General features: G+C 35.0%; 1 protein-coding gene and 1 long non-coding RNA gene across 2 annotated transcripts; both read right to left on the bottom strand.

Annotated features, from left to right (window-relative positions):
- Positions 1-67: 67 nt before the first annotated feature.
- Positions 68-6,525, bottom strand: LOC147513004 (uncharacterized). Its single transcript, XM_086598843.1, has 9 exons — positions 6,520-6,525; positions 5,492-5,565; positions 5,199-5,333; positions 4,589-4,709; positions 4,319-4,374; positions 3,199-3,253; positions 2,489-2,545; positions 2,261-2,363; positions 68-149 (listed from the first exon to the last, which is right to left on the bottom strand). Exons 1-8 carry the CDS (start codon positions 6,523-6,525, stop codon positions 2,262-2,264), a joined length of 606 nt encoding a protein of 201 aa, XP_086454969.1. The 3' UTR covers positions 68-149; position 2,261.
- A 472-nt stretch (positions 6,526-6,997) lies between these two features.
- On the bottom strand, positions 6,998-8,178 carry LOC147513003 (uncharacterized). Its single transcript, XR_015217312.1, has 3 exons — positions 7,968-8,178; positions 7,663-7,849; positions 6,998-7,066 (listed from the first exon to the last, which is right to left on the bottom strand). It is a non-coding gene; the product is annotated as an uncharacterized LOC147513003 (long non-coding RNA).
- Positions 8,179-23,056: the final 14,878 nt, after the last annotated feature.

Genomic DNA, 23,056 nt, shown 5'->3' with positions numbered 1-23,056 from the left:
ATCAGACTTACTGGATTCAACAATTTCACTAACAATGACATATACATAGTGGGTACTGAGAACATTACCCTCAACACTTCAAGAACAAGAATCTGGTGCCACAATGGCAAATCCAAAGTTGTAACCCTTGTCAACATACTGAGGAAAACCTGCGCACGAAAAACCAATACGAAAAGGCACAGATCATCTACACAATACAAGTTTCTAAATGGTATCTACACAGTTACATTTAGTAAAGAATAAAATAATTCAGAGCCTACTTCACATTTCTAAAAAAAGATGCATTGGTTACTGTTATGTTATCAATCCTAAGAATTCATTAATTAAGAAATAAAACTTAGAGGAGATGAAGCGGCAGTGATAGAAACAGTTCAATAGAACATTAAAAGGATAAATTTGAGAAACAGTCTATTAATAATGCGGAGAATTAATAACAATTTTCGTCCTAGAAGCTTTTTTCATAGAAAACTCTTTCAAAACATCTTAGAAACTTTCGAAAACACAAAAAAAAACACTTTCCTAGCCTATCTATACAAACCTAATAGAAAACAAAAACAAAAACAACAAAAATAAAAATAAAATAAATCTAGACTTATAGACATTTTCTAAATATTGCTTAAATAACATAAATGAGATTTCCTTATTTTTAGTATATTTCGTTGACTAAAAAACGCGTAAAAGTAGTTAAACCATAATAATGCAATAAACCATAGGCTCTTTGTCCTACATTATCAGGGGTATCCAACATCATAAAAAAAAAAAGGCCCAAATGTAGTTAAGCAGTGGAAAACGACAGTTTACCAAGTCAAGCATGCAAAGTCAGATAGTAAACCAAAGTCAGGAATCACAAGCTACATATTAGTAAATGTCTACAATGGAACAGAGTCAAGACAGCAGTTTGAGTATTGCAGTGTGCATTCTCATGAGCAACAAATTACAAGGATTGTGATAAAAGCTCAACTACAATAGCCCTCAAAAGCCTTAAAAAATACCACTGAAGATTCAGTATGCAGAGTATAGTCCGAGAACAATTTCAATAAAACTGTAAAGACAAACAGATGTTCACTCCTTGGTGAAAAATTGCATAAGGAATACAACTGTTCAAGGTTAAAACTGCAGTCATGCAACTTTCCACACCACTAGAGTTATTCATTAATCATTATTGAAAAATACTGATGAATAAGTTTCAGAGGGTGGTCTTTTATGAATACTTGACAGAGAAAGGGTTTATTAACTGGTGAAGCTATTTATTTAAGAAAATTACTTTAGTCATGAAACTAGCCAAACAAAGACATTATACATATAATGACTAGAAATTGCCATGACTTTGTCACACCATTTAATTTGGTAATCTAAGTTGGTATCTCATTTTAAATGTTAACTTACACATACATGGTAATTAATTTGATGTACAATTCCATTTAATTTGTTTTGGCTTCTTTCAGTCGCCTTTGTTCAAATGATCGAGTGTTCAATTTGAACATATTGAACAAAACATTGCATAATTGTCAAAAATGTATGTTTTAATTATCTAATAAAATTCATATTTGTAGAGCTACCAATTATCATGTGATTATGTGCTTCAATTGCAACTGTTTTTTATGTGTTCGAAAAAACCAATGGTCCATAAGGAGCTTCATATATGTGTTTCCTAAAACCCAAACCGTGCATTAGCTCGTCGGTATTACTCTAATTTTGATCCTAGCTAACAAAATTTATAAAAATTGTCTTTACCTTTGATATTTTTTATTAAATTTTGAAGAAAGCTCCATATTACCTTATATATTAATTAAGCTGTTTCTTGACCCTCTCAGTCCGTCATTCAAATTTGATTAATCTATTGTTTGAATTTATCTAAATCAATCTGAACAGTTTCGTGAATTACAATTACTACAGTATAAAGGAAAAGACTCTTCACGTGAAGCCTTAAATTTGGGATTGAAGAGGGATTTTATTTCCTTAATAGTTGAAACTTAGCACAATTGTAGTGCCGTTATTAATTATGAGTTTGTCTCCTATATAAACTTCGGACTGTTTTATCCCATTTTGAATCCTCAAACTTTGGAGTCCTAAATTATTTGTATACATATTTCGAGGCATTAAATTAGATCTAAGTCATAAGTTAACTTTGGGAGTTTCAATTAGGCCACTACTTAATACTCAAATTCCTCGAGATCAATCTGCTCTATTATGTTGGATTGATTTTAGTGGACCTAGTGAAGTGTGACTTTTCAGAATCCAAAGAATGAGCAACACATACCTCACATTCTGTGACAAGAGATGAACTGTATAGCCTGATGACATGGGCAACAGACCGTGAAGACCAAGCGACGGAAAGAAGGCTCTCCTACTTCACCATCAAGCTGAAGGACATAATAGGCAGGAGGAAGTCATATGGCAATTCCTTTTAAAATAAATTATTAAAAAGAAAAGAAAAAATATGCCCATCACTGCTTTTACAATTTGATTATCATAAATGCAATTTTACCTCGACATTTGTCCGAAGCGAAGTCATGAGAAGTGAGCATATTTGATGACGCAAGATCTGACAAATTTTCAGAAAGCCTTTGTGATTGTCACAACTAAATTGACATGTAAAAGAAAGAAAGTTTTGAAATGCAGAGACATGGATCAAGGAGTTTCAATGTCCAAAAGCCCAAAATTGCTATGTTACATGGACACTCCATATTTCAAAAATAATTTGTGTCACATACGTATCCATGTGTCTGGGGCAGACACACACACATATTGTATGTGAAATACCTCAATTTTTTATATTTTGCCTTGCCAGACACTTCGCATCCGTCTCGGATACAGACACATGTACCCGTGTCAATGTAACTTCGCAAATTTGTATAGAGTAAGATAATCTATACCACCACAATGTATAAAACCAAAGGAAAGGATATTAGCTATATTCTACATCAATTTAACACGTGGCATTGTAAAGAAATATAGGGGGCAAGTGTTCGGCCATTTACAAATGATTTGAATCTTTAGATTAAGTGTTTCCTTTATAGAGTGGTTCCTTTTTGCCTGCTTCAATGCACTTTAATTTTTAAACAAACCCACCTTTCCCAGTGTGAGCCTGCCTAAGACCATGTGTTTAAAACCACTGAACACGAGATCTTAACAAGGAAAACAATTTTATCAGCCTGCCTCCAAGACATTACCAAATTAAGTAATTTGAGAAATCACCTGTTGGTATGACGCCAAGGTCCTAAAGATAGCCACATAATTTGATAGAATGAACCTGCAGAAAGCAAGCACCCATGACAATCTGACCAATCTTGTTTAAAATCAAAATGTAGGTCAATATAAAGAAGCATGAACCTTCCCCACTTTGAAAGTATTTCTCCTCCCTCTCTTCACACTTTAGATCTCTTTTGAAGGAGAGTTATGAGAGAGGGAGGAGATCATCCAGTTTTTGTAGTGTTTCTCTACAACTCAACCCCCTTTTTTATGCAAAAACAAGGTACCTAGTTGTTTATCTCTCAAACTCTTTCACCTAAGATTTGCTTTGATTGATTTAACCTTACATAATCAGCAGGAAACTATATCAATCTAAATAATGATGATTGAATACTATTAAAGTATTTAGCTTTCGTTAGTCCACTTCTGGATGTCTCAGATCAACATCCCCACTTCGTCCAAAGTGGGGCAACAAGACTTCTTCATTTAATTATTATATCTCCTTATTTCATACTGAGAAATAAAATGTGCGCCAACGAGAGCTTGTGATTTATAAAATCCAATTGTTGCACATAGACCGCAATTATATGTTGACATGACACGTGGTTTAACGCCACGGTCCACTAGGACAGATTTTGTATTAATAGATGTGTATAAGATGTTATTGCATTAATAATGACAGTACATGACTTATAATCATATTCTCCAAATTATTTCCAAAAAATCATTTTGAATCATTCGGTTCAAAATATTGTTTATACTTTCACCATTTCAATTTTGAGTGTGTATATTCATTATTCGAGAGAACTGGTTGTATTATATATGTATATATGTAGGACGCAGCTTAAGATAAGGTCAACCACAAAATTTCCAACCATTGAAGATTACTGTCAAAATCGACAATCAACTAGACACACCAATTTGCAATAGCTTGAATATCACATATGATGGGACCAAAATAATATTTTTTTTATGAGGCCCGTCTATAAGAGTAGAACTCATACAAACTTAGTTGTCCTAACTTAATCTTTTATGGTAAATTTTCAAGACAAAAACAACATATGATTTCACGGACCACATTGCATGTTAAAGTGTAAGTCTGTAACAAGAGAAGAGGATTCCTCACTCTAAAATATCAAGTGCAAACGTCCGTTGAAGAGAACTGACCCGTAACCAAATTGCCTGGCATGATGCAAAGGAAATGTTAATCTTCGGTACAACTTTTACAAGCAGACTATGATACCTATCTATAGAATCACAATTTTAAGAGATCGACTGTGAATTGGGAAGTTGGGAAAGCATAGACTTCAATGTAATGTTCCAAAAGCTAACATCAATGATACAGGGATATGGATATAATCAGCAAACACAGTACTAGTTTCAAAACAGCACATACAGATCCACCTGCAGCTAGAGCTGTCAGGTCTTCAAGCAAACGAACACCAAGCTTTCCTACTTTAGTCAGACTCTCACGCTTCAGCGATGACCCTCCAGAGACAAATTCACTCTCCAATGACCTGTCAGTTCTTCTGTTAGTTAAAGTGACAGACGAATGGACTGAAAGTGCAAATTCCATATTTCCATGCATTTTGAAAGAGTACCCTACACAACTTATGAATATGTAGGGTGTTGACAGTAACGGATTTGCTGATCTGCATAGTATATAGTATTAACGTACATTCTCATGTAAACTCATTGCAAAAACACCCCCTTACGTGTGGTGTTCCTTGAGCCCAACACGTGGACCAACATACTTGGGTGATGTGGAGTAAACGAGGCCTTTGGGGCTTTGGGCCAAACACACTACCCTACTCTGATACCACGTTAAACCTTGGAGCATCCAACCCAAAACCAACTGGTGATGAGTGGAGCGACCCACCCCAGGAACTATATATTTTTATGCAAGGCTATAGTTATCCCTTGTGGGACTATACTAACATCTCAACAAACACGAAAGTGAAATTACTGAGAAGCAGTAACTAAATGATGTCTTAAAAAGTACTTACTCTGAGCGGTTGATACTGCGATTAACATCTCCACTGACAGAACTGGATCTAGATACATGACTTGAAGAACTCATCTTACCAGCAGGAAGTGACTCAGCAGAGATAACATGATCAAAATCAACGCAAACCGCTTGCCTAAAGGTAGCAGCAGCGTACTGTATAAAAAGTTCACATGGCTAAGAAAATCTGGGGTGAGAAAGGTAAGAAAGCATCTACCTTACATCAAATAATCGATCAAAGGTAAGAAAGCACCTTACCTTACATCAAAGGTAAGAAAATCATCATTAACTTACTTGTGCACGTTATCAGAGGATCGATTATTTTCAAGAAGCCGGAGACAGATGCCAAGTGCTTGAGACGTATTTTCCTGACAAAATCAATGAAGATTGCATTCTAATGTTAACTGATCCTTTTCTTTCTTTTCTTTTATTCCACAAAACAAGATACTTCCACTTTGGCATTCACAAGATAACATAACATACATATAATTAATGCACATCTATCAAATTCAAAATGATGACATGAAAACCTTTTCCTTGACAAAATTAGAAATTTTTCCAAATCACACATTGCTATATTAGAAATTTGAAGCATTCTAGTTCAAGGAAGAAGAAGTTACATTTCCCAGCTACTAATTATTTGGAAGAAAGAGTTCTTTGGAAATCAAGTTAGACACTTGGACAGGTGGACCTACTATATGGCTATACATCCTATAATACATTTTCAAATGCAAGACTGCATGTTGTCTTGGATTTGTCAAAAAGGAATGGAAAAGGAGAAACGATACTTTTGCATTCTAGTAAGTCGCAGGTGTGGGTCTCCTAGAAAACAAAATAAATTTTTTTAAAAAATATACAAAAATGAAAAAAAAAAAAAAAAAAAAAAAAAAAAGGACAAGGAGAGAAGGCTGAACCCTTAGTTATTTAAAAAACATATAAATAATGAAATACGAAGACATCCTCTGCACTTAAAAAAAAACAATGAGCAAGACAGAAATTTTGTAAACCTACTAATGTAGTGGACAATTGGCAAAGAAATATAGGATGCCTCACTAGAACGTTCAAATAAAGGGTCCAGTTCGGTTAGGCAAAATTTGGTTCTATGATGATGCCTTTAAACGAAGGCTGTCCGTTTGGATGAAAACAAATCCAGCGGAAATTATTCTGCAGTATTTCTTCTTCTTCTTTTTTTTTCTTTTGGCACAAGTGATCTCATTAATTTATCAACGACTTACAAGAGGTTTTCAAACTATGGGTCCTCGTAGATGCTACTTGGCCTACAACCCACCAACACCACGGATACAAAATAATCCTCAGATTACCAGCATAGATCATTTATATATAAGGTCTTGAAAATTCAGACCTGGGCATATTGATGTTGTTAGTTTGCTACTCTTATTATAATAATACGTGAAAGAAAAGTAAAACTTTAGACACAATGATTCACATTTCACAATAAATGTTTCTTTGCAATTCCATTCCAAATGCCATACAGACACTGATTAATAGTAGTGCATAGAGCAATATACATTTTAATCCCTATTATACATGTGAACTCTGTTTCTACTATTGTAAATAATGGTTTACATGGCGTACATATTTAACTACATAAAGCAACTTCAGTAGAAAGAATCTAAGAAGACATTAAAGATGTACAGTTCAAGAGTACCACGATCATATGAGAGGAAAAGGAAAAAAGAGGACATTACTGGCCATTTCTATAGAAAGCAATCAGGAAATAGAAAAGGCAAAGAGCAACATAACATCACAAAGCAATTACCTCATTTTCAGGATGAAGACGGACTGAAAGATTATAAGTATAGTCTGTAAGGTCTTAAGCTGAACAGTCTCATCAGCAATTTCAGCATGCTGAATAAATAAAACCATAAAAATATATCAGCTTCAAAATGGATATGATCATCATTCAGTAAAGAGAAAATAAATTAACACAAAGATTATTGTACAACAATGAAGGAAACAAAATCAGAAAAGATATACTACTTATAAGTTATAAGTACTAAGACTCCGACATAAAAATTTATCAACCATAAAGCTTTATCACTTGCTGCATACACTCATCTTACAGCGTATCGCTGGCCTGGTGCTACAAGTGCCAACCCCACTCTCTATTACATTGCAAGCTATCAGCACACGTTGCTGTGCCTGTAGGTGCCTTGTCTGTTTTTCCCCATAAACCACAACAATGGTGAGATACCACTGGATTGGTGTAACAAATTACTGATTATAGAATCTGATACAATCTCGTTAGTAACCAAAATCACTAGCCTCCTAACTAACCCACTAATATTAACTACGCCGATATAATGCCTAGATAATAGGAGATACTAACTAACTCAAATCAGGTATTCTAAATATAATTATCCTATGCACCTCAGTTATATATTCCAACAAACAGACACACTCTAATACACCTCAATAATAATTTGACTGCCACCAAAACTTACGTCTTTCAGAGTGTGCAATATCTCCTTCAAAGCCGTGGGTTGAACAGCATCATGAGAAATAAGCTTTTGCATACAAGAAAGTCCAATCACACTCAACTTTACAGTTTTAACCTCACATGCCATCAGAAAAAACACGTAACACATCCTCATTATGAGATATTTCATCAGGACTAGTCATTAACCGTAGCTGCAAACAAAGTTTATAATAATCAGTAAACAGATCTAATAAGGTTTGATATTTCGATATATATAAATAAATAACAGATCTCATTTTTTAAGTAAGTGATTTGAGTGTTTAAATGGACCTTGAGAATAGCGTGTTCGGCTCCGTCTTTGATAGCGGGGTATCTGCGACGAGCTTCGGCTGATAAAGCTCGTAGATCTGATTCGAGGACTGTCATGAAAGCCATTTATTCAAAATGAATTTTTTTTTTTTTCACGATTTCAGCATTTTGAGATCAGAGAAAGAAATGAGAAGTGAGACTTTGATTGAATGAATGAGAAAAAGAGTATCTGTCTGTTTTTTATGTATATATATATATATGACCCGGTAGAAATTAGGCGGGTATATATTCCCCTAAAGCCCATAAGTAATACAGGCCTTCCGTACAAAAACCGAGAATGGGCCCAATAAAATGTCAATTGCTAAAATGCTCATCTCATTTGCCATTTTTGTGGCCAAATTTGGGCAAGGGAAATAACCGATGATTTTGTGATAGTTTTTAGACACCATGGTCGGAAGTGTAAAGAATAAGAAGATGTTGCGCGCTGTTGAATTGCAAAAGCATATTTTCGAGTTTTGGAACGAAGATAGTATGCGTGGAGCACAACAAAAGGCTGGTGGTTTTGGGGTAAAATTACTTTTTAATAAATGAGTGACTACAACAAGAGAGGCTAAACAAGAATAATTCAATCTCAAAGCGGGACAAATGCAGCTGATATGCTGAAGTGCTATGACTATGTTTAAGATCGATATCGAAAAGATTCAGTATGCGTAGTCCAAAATGGAAGCAAGAGTATTTAGTATTTGGCTAGGCAAGAATCATCAAGTTCTAAGCAGAAGTCAACTGGGCAATTCAGTGGAAGTACTTGTGAGCGAGGTCAGTAATCCCATCACAACAAACTCCTACCTCATCTGCCGTGCCATCATATATAGTTTCAAGCTTTCGAGTATAAAGATCCAAACAATATGGCATAGGCCGGATCAGTCTGGAACAGAATTTAGGTCTGCTGGGCCAGAGACGACAAAGTACTAGCTGAAACGTATGCAACTATGCAAGTCATATATATATGACACAACCATTGGGGATGCTTTGGCTTTGGCCAGAGTGCGAAGGTGATGGGGCGGACTGTATGCATCAAATGAAGTTATGCGCTAGGGCTGTCCCTCACTGCCCTTAGCTTCATATACTTTATTCCAATTATTTGGACAACTTCTCCCTCTTTAGCTATCTAAAACCTACTGGAAATGTCTACAGGCAAACCCGACCTAACCACACAAGTAACATGAAAAGCTCAACAACTATTTTCACTTTGTTAAAAATTACTGAACTCATCACAAGAGCATCCAATGATCCAAATTCATATAAAATGAAGGAATAATTGAAATCTGATGAAGGATATATACACTTTTTTAAATATTAACTTTGTAAATGAAAGATTTTACTCTTGGTCGATCAGCTAAAGCATCTAAATAATTAATTCACAAAATGTTCACAGAAAGAAGAGTAAACAAAAAAAACCATATGGTGCATATGCTACTATATAATAAAAAGTTTGGCTGTCATTGCAACTAAACTTCCAAACAAGGACAAGCTTCTACAGCTATGATCTAAGATTTCATGTCTGAAGATGCTCTGCATGGGGCCATGGGCACACTGACGACGGATCTCCTTGTGCCTCATTACTTTTCTACTCAGATCAGTCCTTGGAAGCAAGTACAAAACCAAAATTCAATGTTTCGGGTGCAAAAGTATTGCAATCCAGTAATTGAACTAGGGATAGGGTAGTGGATTGAGTTTTTGTAAAAAAAATTAGGAGTGCGAATTTTTATAGCCTAGTCATTTTTCTAACAAATTACCATCACACTATGAATTTTACAAATCATTAGGAGTGAGACCGCACCTACATCTATACTGGAAGACGAAGCCAAGTTTTGTTCTGTGTCTACTAGTCAAGCATAGTCAAGTTAACGTGCTAAGGTTTGCATGCAATGCCAAAACTAAACTATTTATCATCTGCCACATATCAATCACATGAGTTAATATATTCAATAAATTAAGCTTCACGGTACACGTGCTCTGCAATCATGTGATATTAATTCAAAAGATAATATCAACTAGACAATAAAGATTTCATTCACAAGATATTGAAAAGCTGTTTGTAGGTGTTTTCCCAATAATAACAAACCTATCACTTCCATTTTTTTTTATTGATGTCGTTGTTTTTACTAATGTATCTGTATTAACTGTATTAACGTACTATATATGTTGTATAGACCATAGTTAGCAAACAGCCAAACATTACCTTGTAAAATATATTACCCGGGACAATTATAGATGTATCATGTATGTATGCCAAACTTCTCATAGCATGTTATTGGGTCCCAACTCTGTTCAACCTGTCATGTAACTACGTAGCCAACCACAATGTTTGGAGAGTACATTCACTGAAATTTTTATTGAAGTCACAAGAGAAGGTTGGAGTTGGGGTTGGAGGCTGGAAAGTAGGACCGTCTAGTACTTTGCTTAAAGGAGGACATGACACCTTATGGTGAGGTCTGTGTTGAAGGACAATCATGCAATCTGCGCGCAGGTGACGTTGAATAATCATCATTCCAATATTCCAATACAACGCAATTCGTTGTCAATGCAATCACGCTTTATTCATCTCAATGTTATAAATTCATCATTAGAATCTCCTGACTTCTTGAATGATAAATAAGAAATATAGAATTGGAATATTGAATAGTCGTTTGATGTATCAGGCATATTCTAGCACAGCGTGCAGCTTTTATGTTCTAGTACTAACTATTTTGATTCGATGATAATCATACATTATGTATTTCGTGCCCATTATCTATGCTCTGACTATTGCGTGCTAGCTTGATTTAGGTGTTTTCCAAATGTATATATAGGAAAACGAAAAGCGTGTATTTTAGCAATTAAATTAAGGGTGAAATTACCTATTAGATGTGGATGTAAGTATGGTATAAAATATCTGATATTCAATTTCTTAATATGTATTGCAAATATATTATCTTTTTTGGAAATATTTTACATTGTTTCATATGTAAATATTGTTAATATATCTAAAATATCAACAAATATCGTGAATATTGTAGATATTTTTTGACATATCATGATATATTATTTATATTTATTTAAAATATAATGATAAATATTAAATAAAATTGTTATATATACAAAATATCATTAAATATCATAAATATCACCGATATTTATAGTTTTATATATCTTTAAACATATCGATATTTATATATCTCTTCTTAAAAAATCTCGATAAATATCGCGATATTTTATACTATGGATGGAAGATCATATCTAGCTATTCCATTCTATTTAGGAGTCAGGACAATGTTTATCGCTCAGATATTAATTATTGAAGGGTTAACTGGTATTACCCTAAGATTATATGGGAAATTAGGATCTCCTCCCACGGTTAATTGGTTTATCTAGTGGGGGGCAATACTGCTAACCCAAATCCCCAAATGATTGAAATGTATATATTTGAAGGCCACTAACATTGTAATCAACCTAATTCATTCTCTTTTTATCATAATTAGATCTAATTCGAAGTGGCTATCTTTTCTTACAATGTGTAGACACTGAGAGATCGGTGACTCAATTTGTGGTTAAAAGTTGGAATACACTTGCTTTGAAGGGCACAACAAATTTTTGGATCATTGGTATGTAGGTCCTTAAGTATGTACCACCAATCTATAATTAGTTAGATATACCATAAATACAAAATAAATTTTCATTATGTGGGTCTCTTTTTCCTGTGGTCATCAAATGAAACAATATCGGTGGTTCAGGTACTCGGAAAGATAGGATCAACTCATCAACATGATCATATGACTTGATTATTAATATTATACATGTATCATACACCCTGTAGACAAAGGCAGCTTATTTATCAATCAATACTGAAGATGTTATATGAAGGAAACGTTGAATTAAGGTAGCTCCTACATTCCTTAATGTTGATGAAATGTCAATTGAATACAACTCTCGTCGGTGATTGCGACTAAAGTTCTTCATGGAATAATAGAGAGACGATTAAGACTGGGTCTATGATCTTCTTGTTGTTAGTTTAGGAGTGAGATTTATCAATTCGATTTAACCATTTGAACTACAAATATACCAAACAAATTGCACCGTTTCCATTATTTGTCATCATTAATTGAACTACATTTCGAAAGAAATATATTGTTAATTAAATTAAACAGATTTATCCGTAGGCTTGATGATCTTGTCAATTTGGATACATCGCCTTTTAGCATTTGACTATCCGAAAAAGAATTTAATTATACAACCTCTAACTTGTCGAGAAGGGTACTTAACCGCCAGGACATTGGCAGATCCCTGCTAGTGAGTTTTTTTTTTTTTTTTTTTTTTTGATAATATAACCCCTGCTAGTGAGCTAAACACTTAATTTTATCAATTTATGTTGATATATACATTGAGTAATCACTCAAGTCCTTCGATCAATTTACCCAAAAAAAGTCCTTCGATCAATACATAGTCGAAATAAAGTTTAATTAAAAAGAGAATGATGTACCTCGCCATGTCCAATCCCATGTTTCATCGCTGCAACTTACTTATAACTTCATAAGATGTAGATATAACCATCACAATTAAGAAAAATATGATTTTGCCAAAAAATAGTATAACTTCGAAAGGCTATACTGATCAAATGCTTAGAATGAAGGAAATTGATTTATGTCGTACATAGAAAGTTCATTTGTCCAAGGCTCTAAATCCCCAGCTTTGTGACTTGAGCAAAAAGGAATATTACCTTTTTCCTGATGATGGGAGTATGGGACCACAAAAGGAAACCATAACTTTTCGGCCTAAGATGAAGTGCCCTTTTTTGCTGGGAAAATGGGCATTGGCAATAGTTGATTACAATCACTCTTGGCGCTTCTGTGCGTTACCACTCAAAGAAGAATTGATTCACTTCCTCCCAACTATATGTTCTGTCAGTGTTCAACAGTGCTTCACTGGAAAAGAAAGTAATACACTCAAAATCATCAACAGTACTTTAAAAGAAATTAACTAAGTAGATGAACGTGACTCAGTTTCAAATAGTTCCCAAATTTAGTGGACATCAAGCATTTGCATGGGCACCTGTTGCTGGTCACGGAAAGAGACTACTGCATGTTCATCTTTGTTGCTGATTGCTGTTGCTGGATAATTGACTTGTCTCTCTTTACTATAAGATCACGATTATTTGAGTGCTTTGTGGTCCAAATACTGTAATCTCCAAGAAAATGACCAAGCTTCTGCTCTGCTGTCCACATGGCGTAGAAAGAAACTGTTAATGAATCAGCATTTGAACAGCTCAATTTGTTTAAGCTTGCTGAAGTTTGTCTGGATAGATGTAATTAATAGATTGATTTCAAGCCTAGGATATTTCTGTTCATTTTAAGGTTGGAGTATAATTATTTGAAAATATGAATTTCAAATAACTGAGAACCGTTTTCCTGTTTTTATTCTGTTATAGGACCACATTATCTCTGTAACTCAAGGGCCCTCATGTACACAAATCTTGTTAGCTAGAATGAAAATGTAAATTCCATTGTTTCTTGGAAACAACGATAAATGTAACAAATATTTGCTATTGCTAGGGAAATTTTGAATTCTCCTTATTTTAGATTTTAGATTGACATATAAAAATGACAGTGGGAATCAGGGTCTTCTCTACCTTAGTTGATACTCATAACAAGTCTAATGGAGGGCTGCTAAAAGGAGTTGCTAATCCTTGCCACATAGGATTTTTATTTTGCCCGACCAAATATGGCTGACCAAACTTGAATTTCATTCCAATCGCTCTTTTGTGTTTTGAAGTGGTAAATGATACGGACGGCACACTTTCTGCCACCCCGTTCATTAGTTTATAACTTTAAGTTGATTTTTTTTTTTAATAGTTGGCACAATTTTTGTCGTCCATCGATATTTAATACACAGACGTCAAAAATTGTGTCGTCCGTCACCTTAAACTTATTATGGCAACTGCGAGACAATGCTACAAATTTTACTTGGTTTATCATACCAACCCAATTTAAGAGCCTTCTAGCAATCTATTGGAATGAATTTTTGGTGTTTGAGGTGCTATATGGCTTTTAGCAACCCATTGGACTTGCTCTCATAAGATCTTCAATTATGTAAATTTGGCCTTTAATTACCACATATTATTCCTTAAAAATAAAAAAAATAAAACAAGACAAAATTAAATGTCTACTTAATTTTCAAATTTTATTTATTGTTCGCCACAAATCCCACAATATAATAACAATTGTTCTCCAAAAACTTTACAATACTACTATATATCAAAAAGTATTGTAGCAATCAGAGTAAATTTTCTATTTATTTTATGTTTTGATAAGGTTTTATGAAAAACAAATATAGTAATAGTGATTTTTATGCGCCTTGATTCAGAAAATTTTGAGATTACTTAAAATGTTTTAATTGGACTAATAAACTAGTTGAGACTTAAAGGAAGATGCGCCAATGCACTTTTATTCGATAATAAGCTTATTTGTTTGAATTAAAACCTTGTGTAATAAGGAGCGAAAAACAAGTCTTTATGGATAAGGTGGAGGTGGTTGGGTCTATTCAAAATGACATATCAGTGAGAGCTTCGGATTAGGTTTCTTTTGGGGTTGATGAGCCTTCGGTAATGTAAGCTTTCGGGCTAGTGTCTCCTGGATTGATGAGTCTTCTGACAATGTAAGCTATTGGACTAAGATTTTTCGATATAACCGGTGTGGATCAATTTTAACCCTCTAAATATTTCAAATAAATAAATAAATAAATAAAAATTGTGGAATATGAGAGGTGTCTTTTACCTTCGCATAACAAATCAAGAAATTGGTATTAGCTCTTTTCCTGTTTTGACTGTCTAGGCATGCAAAAATATAGCCCATGGAAAAGTTAACTTAATGGGACGACTTAATAGTAAGTCTTCGTTTAGGATCCCCTAGGGCAATAAGGATGTCGGAAACTTGGATAAGCGAAATTGATTGATGCTACATAGGCCGCCTCCTACTTCGGTTCCAACAAAGCGGAAAGTTATTGATGCTACAACGCTAGTATGCTACATTGCCAACCAATTCATATAACTTGTAAGTACACAACATGCCAATTGATTTCGTGACAGAAGGGTATAGGGTATCGAGAGAGGGATACGACACTAAAAGATAGAGATATAGGTTTGTTTCGGATGCTCTAATTATGACTTTGCCTTAAAAATATTATTTTTTGAATGCATTTGCATGTTTTATTTTTGAAAATGATGATCGATCACTTCATTCACTTGTACAAGCAAAAGAATTGAATAAAAAATGTACCGTTTTGACGTACACACAGTATATATATATAGTTAAGAGGTACATACTTACATAGTTACAGCATGAGTTGCATACACACCAATTATTTAGTGGATTTGCGCCGATACCAAAATGACTACACATATACAAAGCACGTACTCTTGAGTTGTTTATTTAGCATTTCTTGTTTATATTCCAACGCCAACTACATCGAAATGAGTGCACTAAGTGCTGATCTAAATTGGATTGTCCCAGACTCCCAGTATCCATTTTACTAGTTACTAGTACATAAAATCTCTGCTATTACTAAAATTGCTCAATATATTGTTTTTTTTTTCTAATAATGAATCCATATCCAAATTTCTTCACATCTAAGGTTCAAAATAACCACAACAACAAGTTTCAAACACCTTACATGGTCCTGACTCCAGAGTCCTAACCATGCATGGCCCTGAGCAACCCATTGTCAGCCTAGGGTCGTAGACTACAACTTTATCCCCTTATTACATATTTATATTAATGTCGTTTACGGCTGTCTGGTCACTGTTCAATCATTCAATGCAAACAAACACAGCACCAAAAGCCCACCATCCTCCTCCCCCATCTCCCCACACACACTCTCATATAAACACTGGCACACAATACCATCCTCATTTTCCCCTCTCCCCACAATGCTAACTACATTACCCAAAACCTCCACCTCTGTTTCACAAAACCATTAACACCTGATTCCTCACCACCCCAAGAATCACAGAACCACATGAAAAACTTCAACTCACTTTACGACCACACACCAGAATCCACAACATCAAAATCTACAACCATTTCAAGAACAAGTGACGACTTCTCCACATCCGAGTCCGAACCCGAATCCACCACACCCGACTTTGCCACCATTTTAACATCCCAACGTTTCTTTTTCTCATCACCTGGTCGTTCTAACTCTATCATAGAATCTTCCACCTCATCTTCCAGTACTACCTCATCATCAGAATCTGATAATAATAGTACATTAGTTGGAGGGGTGTACCATTATCTACATATTCACCAGATCCATATAAAGATTTCAGAAGATCCATGCAAGAAATGGTGGAATCTAGAAAGTGTTCAGATGTTACCAATGATTGGGATTTCTTACATGAGTTGTTACTTTGTTATCTAGCTTTAAATCCCAAACATGCTCATAAATACATTCTTAGTGCTTTTTGCTGATTTACTCATTTCTCTTGTGAAGACTCAAGATGATGATCAAGATTGCCGGAATTCTGATACTTCCGATACTGTTTCGTTCCGACAAGTGTAATGTGTAATGTTTTTCTTTTGTCTCATTTTGGATAAAGTTAGCATCAAGGGAAGTACTTTCTCTTTTTAAGTGTATGTTTGTCTGTATATAGATATTTTTTATTCAGTTTTTTATTTATCTCGTTGCTTTTTGTTGTTATTTACTTTTGCTTGGGAACCAAACAAGATCCTAGAAAGATATTAGCTACTACTATTTTGTCTTTGAGATTCAACTACAGTTAAGATATGATAGTTGGTCTAGGCTGGAATGGATTGAGGGTTGAGATTATTGCTATTTTATTTTTTAATTATCGTTCATCTGATATGTGAACTCAATGAGGACTGAGGAGTGAGGACTCATATATATTGCATAATAATGCATACTACATATAGGGACCATGATAATGTAAACGCATAGGGATATGTTAGTAACTTTTTGCATTGAGTAGTTTTTTTGGTCTAATTGGAAACACATTCATATTATCATGGTTTAATTGGACAATTACCCTAATGCATATTTGCTTGCTAAGTATGTAGTCCAAATGTCCAATGTTTAAAATTTCGGTGATCACTATATTTTTAGTTCAGATTCAATGATATGCAATAGGAATCTTGGGATGATATGGTATGATGTGTACTGACGGTACCGTGTACGAATGATCAAATAGTCAAATGCAGGAAGGTACATATGAATTATGTAGCACGCTAGCACCAGTGTTGCTGTTTCATCAAAATGTTCGAAACCATGTCAAAATTGAGTCAATTTTGACGTAAGTGGTTATTCACTTATTTGCAACTAATTAAATTATTCAAAGGCTAGAAAAGAGAATAATTTGGCATTTGTGATGAACTGGGCAAGTTTGTTGATTATTATGGGGATTGAGATGGTTGCTGGATTTCCTACTGATAGCAACTTTGTGTCTACCCGCAAGCAACACATGTTGCGTGTAAATATAGTCATTGATCGAGCCGGCATATGCAGTTTGAACAATTTGTTATTTTATTATTAAGCATCCACAAATGCAATTCGATTAGACTAAACTTATTGGAGAATGGAAATTTTCTTAATTAGACCTCCTTTGTAGGAAATCGAAATTGATTGAGTTCACTGTGATTACAACATTTGGATTTTGGACCCTCTTGCTAATTACTCAGAAAGTTGATCCAAATAAACGTAACATTTCTCTGTAACTATGAGGCTTTTTTATATGAACAAGTTGGCTAGTTACAAGTCACAACTTACATTTTTTTTTTACTAAAGGGAGTTACAACTTACATAAACATTAGTAGGGAATCTTGTTTTCATCCGATCAATAAAAATTATTTCAAGACGAGTCGGCCAAATTGCCAAAATAAGAAGGAAATTGATATCAGTTAAAAGCCTATTCTTATAATTACAGCATTTGGACCTTTCTGCATGCTTACTGTTAGCAAATTAAGTTAAGCCAAACATAAGACGAATGTAACCTAGGAATCTTAATTTTTGTCTCTGATTTACTGATTCAATGCTCATTTATATATAATCTTGTAAGAAGAATCAGCCAAACAAGGAGGAGGCTGATTTGAGTTCAGGATTTATTAAACTGCAGCACTTGGATCAATGTGCATGCTTACTTCTAACAAAGTTGAGCCAAAACACACATCAAACTTGGAATCTTGATTTTGTCTGTGATTCATATTTAATGTTGTTGTGATTGTTAGTTTACATGTGAATTACAATTTTACAAAGAGTCTTTCACAAATGCCAAAGAGGGGAGTTAGTAAACTAGACTCCAGATTAACTTGTAATTTATTCATATTGGCTAGTTTGGTCATGGGATCAAGTCGTGGTGACTTAAAAAAAAAAACCACCAAAAAAACAAACCCATATTCTCTCTCTTCTTTTTTGTTTTTGATTTTCGAACCGTTGGATCCAACGGTCTTGAAACACTCATTCCTATAGGGATATTCTCGTGGTAGCCCAAATCCCAAAAAAAAAAAAAATACTTGTAATCAGACTATTAGAGTGGTATTTATGAAAAAGCAAAAGAATAATGTAGTATAAGATTGATTAGAGGTAAATATCATGTCAATTACTTATCATTATCTTTTACTAATCTTGATCCTGTAGGTTTTTGGTCTATATTTCTTCTGACAGTTTTATTTTTATTTAAATTATTAAATTTGAATAGTTGTTTTGTCAAAATATGGTAATAAATGTTGTGTTGCAAGAATATAAAGAAAAATCGAAAAATGACCGTAGCTGCTACATGCTTCCTGCAAAAAAAAAGATTATGGGCTCCATATCACACACGTGCGTCTGCACGTGCATAATACTAGTATGTTTTTTTTTAATGAATATCATGTCAATTACACATTTACTGATTAAGTTGGACTGATAAGGTCTGATCACTCTGACCAATTATATCGTGAAATTTCTCAATCCAAAAAACCAAAAAAAATGTTTGATCAGTGATCACTCTGATAATTGAAGAAATACAATCTGGTTCACTCCAAGATGGCAAGATCAATTATAGATTTAAACAAAAATGAAGACCAGCATGACAGATAATTAGTTATACTGGCAATTAGAATCTTCTCACCAGTCACCACTGCACTGATAAAAAAAAAAAATCTTTCTACCACAACATTTCTAAGCCAGATTGCAATGTATACATGGATATTAGCTGATTATATGTATACATATCCTAAGAAAACAAATGAACTAAGAGAGGTTATGTGAGTATCTGACCAACTTCATTCATATCGTGGGATCAAAGGATAAATGATGAGGATCCAAGTGAGTTAACTGGAAGATCGACACAGGGCATCATTATAATGATGTGCAACATTCAACATCATGATGTGCAAATTTTCTTTTTAAGTCAAAACTCAAAAGTTAACCCGAATTATTATTTGAAAACCAAAATGTATGAAATGCTAAAGCCAGTCAGCACTTTAAAAGGTTTATCAGCATTCGAAATTTTGGTCCCATGGATTTATTAGCCAATCTGATATTTTTTAAAATTTAGTCGGTACAAACTAAAGACATGCACGCTGAATGTTCATGGCAGAGGAACCCACCAAAAACTTCATTGTTCATCAAGGAGACGAGTGATTAAAAAACTGGTACGTATGGAACCTCTTTATCTCAGTATCATTGCTGATAAAATGAGTAAAATTTATTGTGGATGACATTATAATATGTACATTGTCTACATGATAATAGGAATTTTTCAAACACATGCTCACATGCACATCACTTCATTCCTCTAAAAAATGGGCCTCACCAACCTGATCAGTTATTGTTATATGTTTTTGCCACGCCAGGGCCACATCTACAATCTCAAAAGGCCTTTTAAATGATATCGTCATAATGTACATCAATTTCATTTGTTCCCAATATTTACCTCTTTTCATTAGTAAACTAGGGTGTTAAGGAATAACCATTCCAATCGATCTTCACTATATAGATAATTTGTAATATGAACACACTACTACTCTGCACTTCTAAATAAATTCTTAATATCCACAACTCTCTAAACAACTATTAATAACAAATAATAATGCAAATAAAATATAAATCATACAACAATACAAAAGATGTCTTGTAGTTTGCCGATGATATATACTTCCACAAGAGCTAATTCTTGTATAACGTGGGAAGAAAAAATTATAATCATTCCTCTCAAGTCTCTCCACCTTACTAGATCACTCCCCCATTTACATGTTTTTTTCTCTCGCAGGTTTTCTCTCAATCTTAATTGCTCTCAAAATTGGATTTCAATTTCATGACTTATTGTGTTAGGTTTTCCAAAACCTTGTTTTTGGTTTATATCCCAAAAAAAAAACACATTCGCGGTTATTGTAGATAGAAACTTGTGAAAATAGTCATGGGCGCGGGCGTGCTCTTGGCAAGGCCAATTTCGAGTGCACGTGCCCTCGAGTGCATGTTCCGTTTTCCAGTAACAAGGGTGCGGGAGCGCCTTGGGCTAGACCAGTCTGAGCGCGCGCACTTAGACCTCTTCACGCGAACAGAATTGATTTCTCTCTTCTTCCTCATTCTCACGTAAGGGACAACTCCAACAATCTCCCCCTCCTGAACAGTGAGGAGGGATACCTCCATGTATTCCCAAATCAACAGGAGGAGTCTGCTACCATTACGGCGATAGCACAACAAACATCAAACTTATCTTTTAGTAAAACTTTGGTCATCATATCCGAATCGCTCTTCTTGTCGGTATAGATCTTCTCAATACACAAATTCTTGTCTTCGAAGTATTTCTCTAATCCAATGATAACGCATTATATATATGCTTAAATCTAGAATAAAAACTTCGGATTCTTGCTCAAATGGATGGCGCCGACCGCCACATAGAACTACAAACTGTTTTGCTTTTTTAGCCCTAGTTCATCGAAGAACCTCTTCATTTATAACATCTCAACACTCGCGGATCGCAATATACTCGGCCGTGGTGGAGAGGGCAACACACTTTTGCAACTTAGATTGCCAAGAAACCGCTCCCCGCAAAAAAATAAACAGATAACCGGAGGTAGACTTTATCGAAATCAACATCACCGCCATGTCCGTGATCGGTGTAACCTTCAAGTAAGGAATTACTTCCACCAAAACACAAACACGCTTTTAGAAGTGCCCCTTGAGATATCTCAATATTTACTTAACGCACACTTTTTCCAATGCTCCTACCCCGGATTTGACATAAAACGCTTACAACACCAACGGCAAAAAAGCAATATCCGGGTCTTGTACACATCATTGCATACATCAAGTCGCCATTCCATCGCAGATGCATAAGGAATCTTTTCCATCTGACTCTGCTCATGCTCACCCTTTGAACACATCTCTTTGGTAATGCGAAACAGGCCACCAAGCGGACAACTGACTGGCTTCGCTTGATCCATGTTGAATCTCTTCAACACCTTCTCAATATAGCTTTCTTGAGAAAACCACAACTTTCCACTCTTTTTGTCACGAGTGATTTGCATCCCAAGTATCTGCTTTGCTTGACCAAAATCCTTCATCTCAAAGGACTTACTCAAGTTTTTTCTTCAGCTTGGATATCTTGTTGATGTTCGAGCCAACTATCAACATATCATCCACATACAACAAGAGCAATATGAAATCCCCATCTAGAAATTTCTGAACAAACACACAATGATCGGAAATAGACTTCTTTTATCCTTGTTTCACCATAAAGGAATCAAAATTTATGTATCACTTTCTCGGTGCTTGCTTCAACCCATACAAACTCTTTATCAGCTTGCATACTAGGTGTTCTTTGCCGCTGACCTCAAACCCCTCTGGTTGGTCCTTGTAGACATTTTTTTCAAGGTCTCTATAAATAAAAGTTGTCTTGACAACTAGTTGATCAACCTCTAGGTTCATACTTGCGGTCAGACCCAATACCACCCTGATAGAAGTCATCTTGACTACAAGAGAGAAAATTTCATCAAAGTCAATACCTTTCCTTTGACCAAAATCCTTCACAACAAGGCGAGCTTTGTGCCTTGGGTGTGGATTATTCTCCTCGTGCTTGACTTTGCAGATCAACTTATTATTGAGAATTTTTCTTCCTTTCGGTTTCTCAACTAACTCATAAGTGTGATTCTTATGCAAAGAATTCATCTCATCATGCATGACCTTCAACCACTTCTCTTTGTCTGTACCTTCAAGAGCATCTTGATAGTACATAGGTTATCCACCATTAGATAGTAAAACATATGTATGTGGTGGATACCTGGTTGAAGCTTGTCTCTCTCTGACGGACCTCTTTACCCTATTTTCTTGTGCCTCAGGAGGATGCACTTCTGCTTGCTTAGGTGGTGGTTCATGTATTTCATCTACATCTTCTATATCAATAGGGTTTATCCCATCATGAGCAATAGGATCATCATCATGAGCTTCAAACCCATGGTTCTCGGCATTCTCAATGCCTTCTGCACGTTCCACAGTAGGAACTTTTGGTTCTTAATCAACAAGATCATTAGTAAAAGCTTCTAGCTTCTCACCATCCTCAATGCTTGCTATGGTTTGGTCTTCCAAGAACACAACATCTCGACTTCAGATTAATTACCTTCTTGTTAATCGGATCGTAGAATTTGTAACCAAATTTCTCATCCCCATAACCCGTAAAAATGCACCGCTTTTTTTATTATCAAGCTTGGATCTCTCATCCTTGGAAATATGAACAAATGCCCTGCACCCAAATACCCTCTAGTATCCATAATCAACATCTCTACCTGACTATAATCTCTCTAGATAATCGCTATTCAGAGGCTTTGATGGCGATAGGTTGATCACATGCACGGCGGTATGCATTGCTTCTACCCAGTAACTTCTAGGTAACTTAGAGTGAGACAACATGCATCTCATCCTCTCTACAATGGTATGATTCATCCTCTCGGCTATACCATTTGTTGTGGTGTCTTGGGAACGGTCTGCTCATGATGAATCCCATGACTCTTGTAATACTCTTCAAACGAACCTATGTACTCACCCCTATTATCTGAGCGAATACACTTTAAAGGCATCCCTGTCTC

The sequence above is a fragment of the Coptis chinensis genome, chromosome 3 (assembly GCF_015680905.1).
Source record: "Coptis chinensis isolate HL-2020 chromosome 3, ASM1568090v1, whole genome shotgun sequence".
NCBI classification, from domain to species: Eukaryota; Viridiplantae; Streptophyta; class Magnoliopsida; order Ranunculales; family Ranunculaceae; genus Coptis; species Coptis chinensis.
Note: the sequence above shows the minus strand (reverse complement) of the source record. Positions and strands in the feature narration are given on the sequence as shown.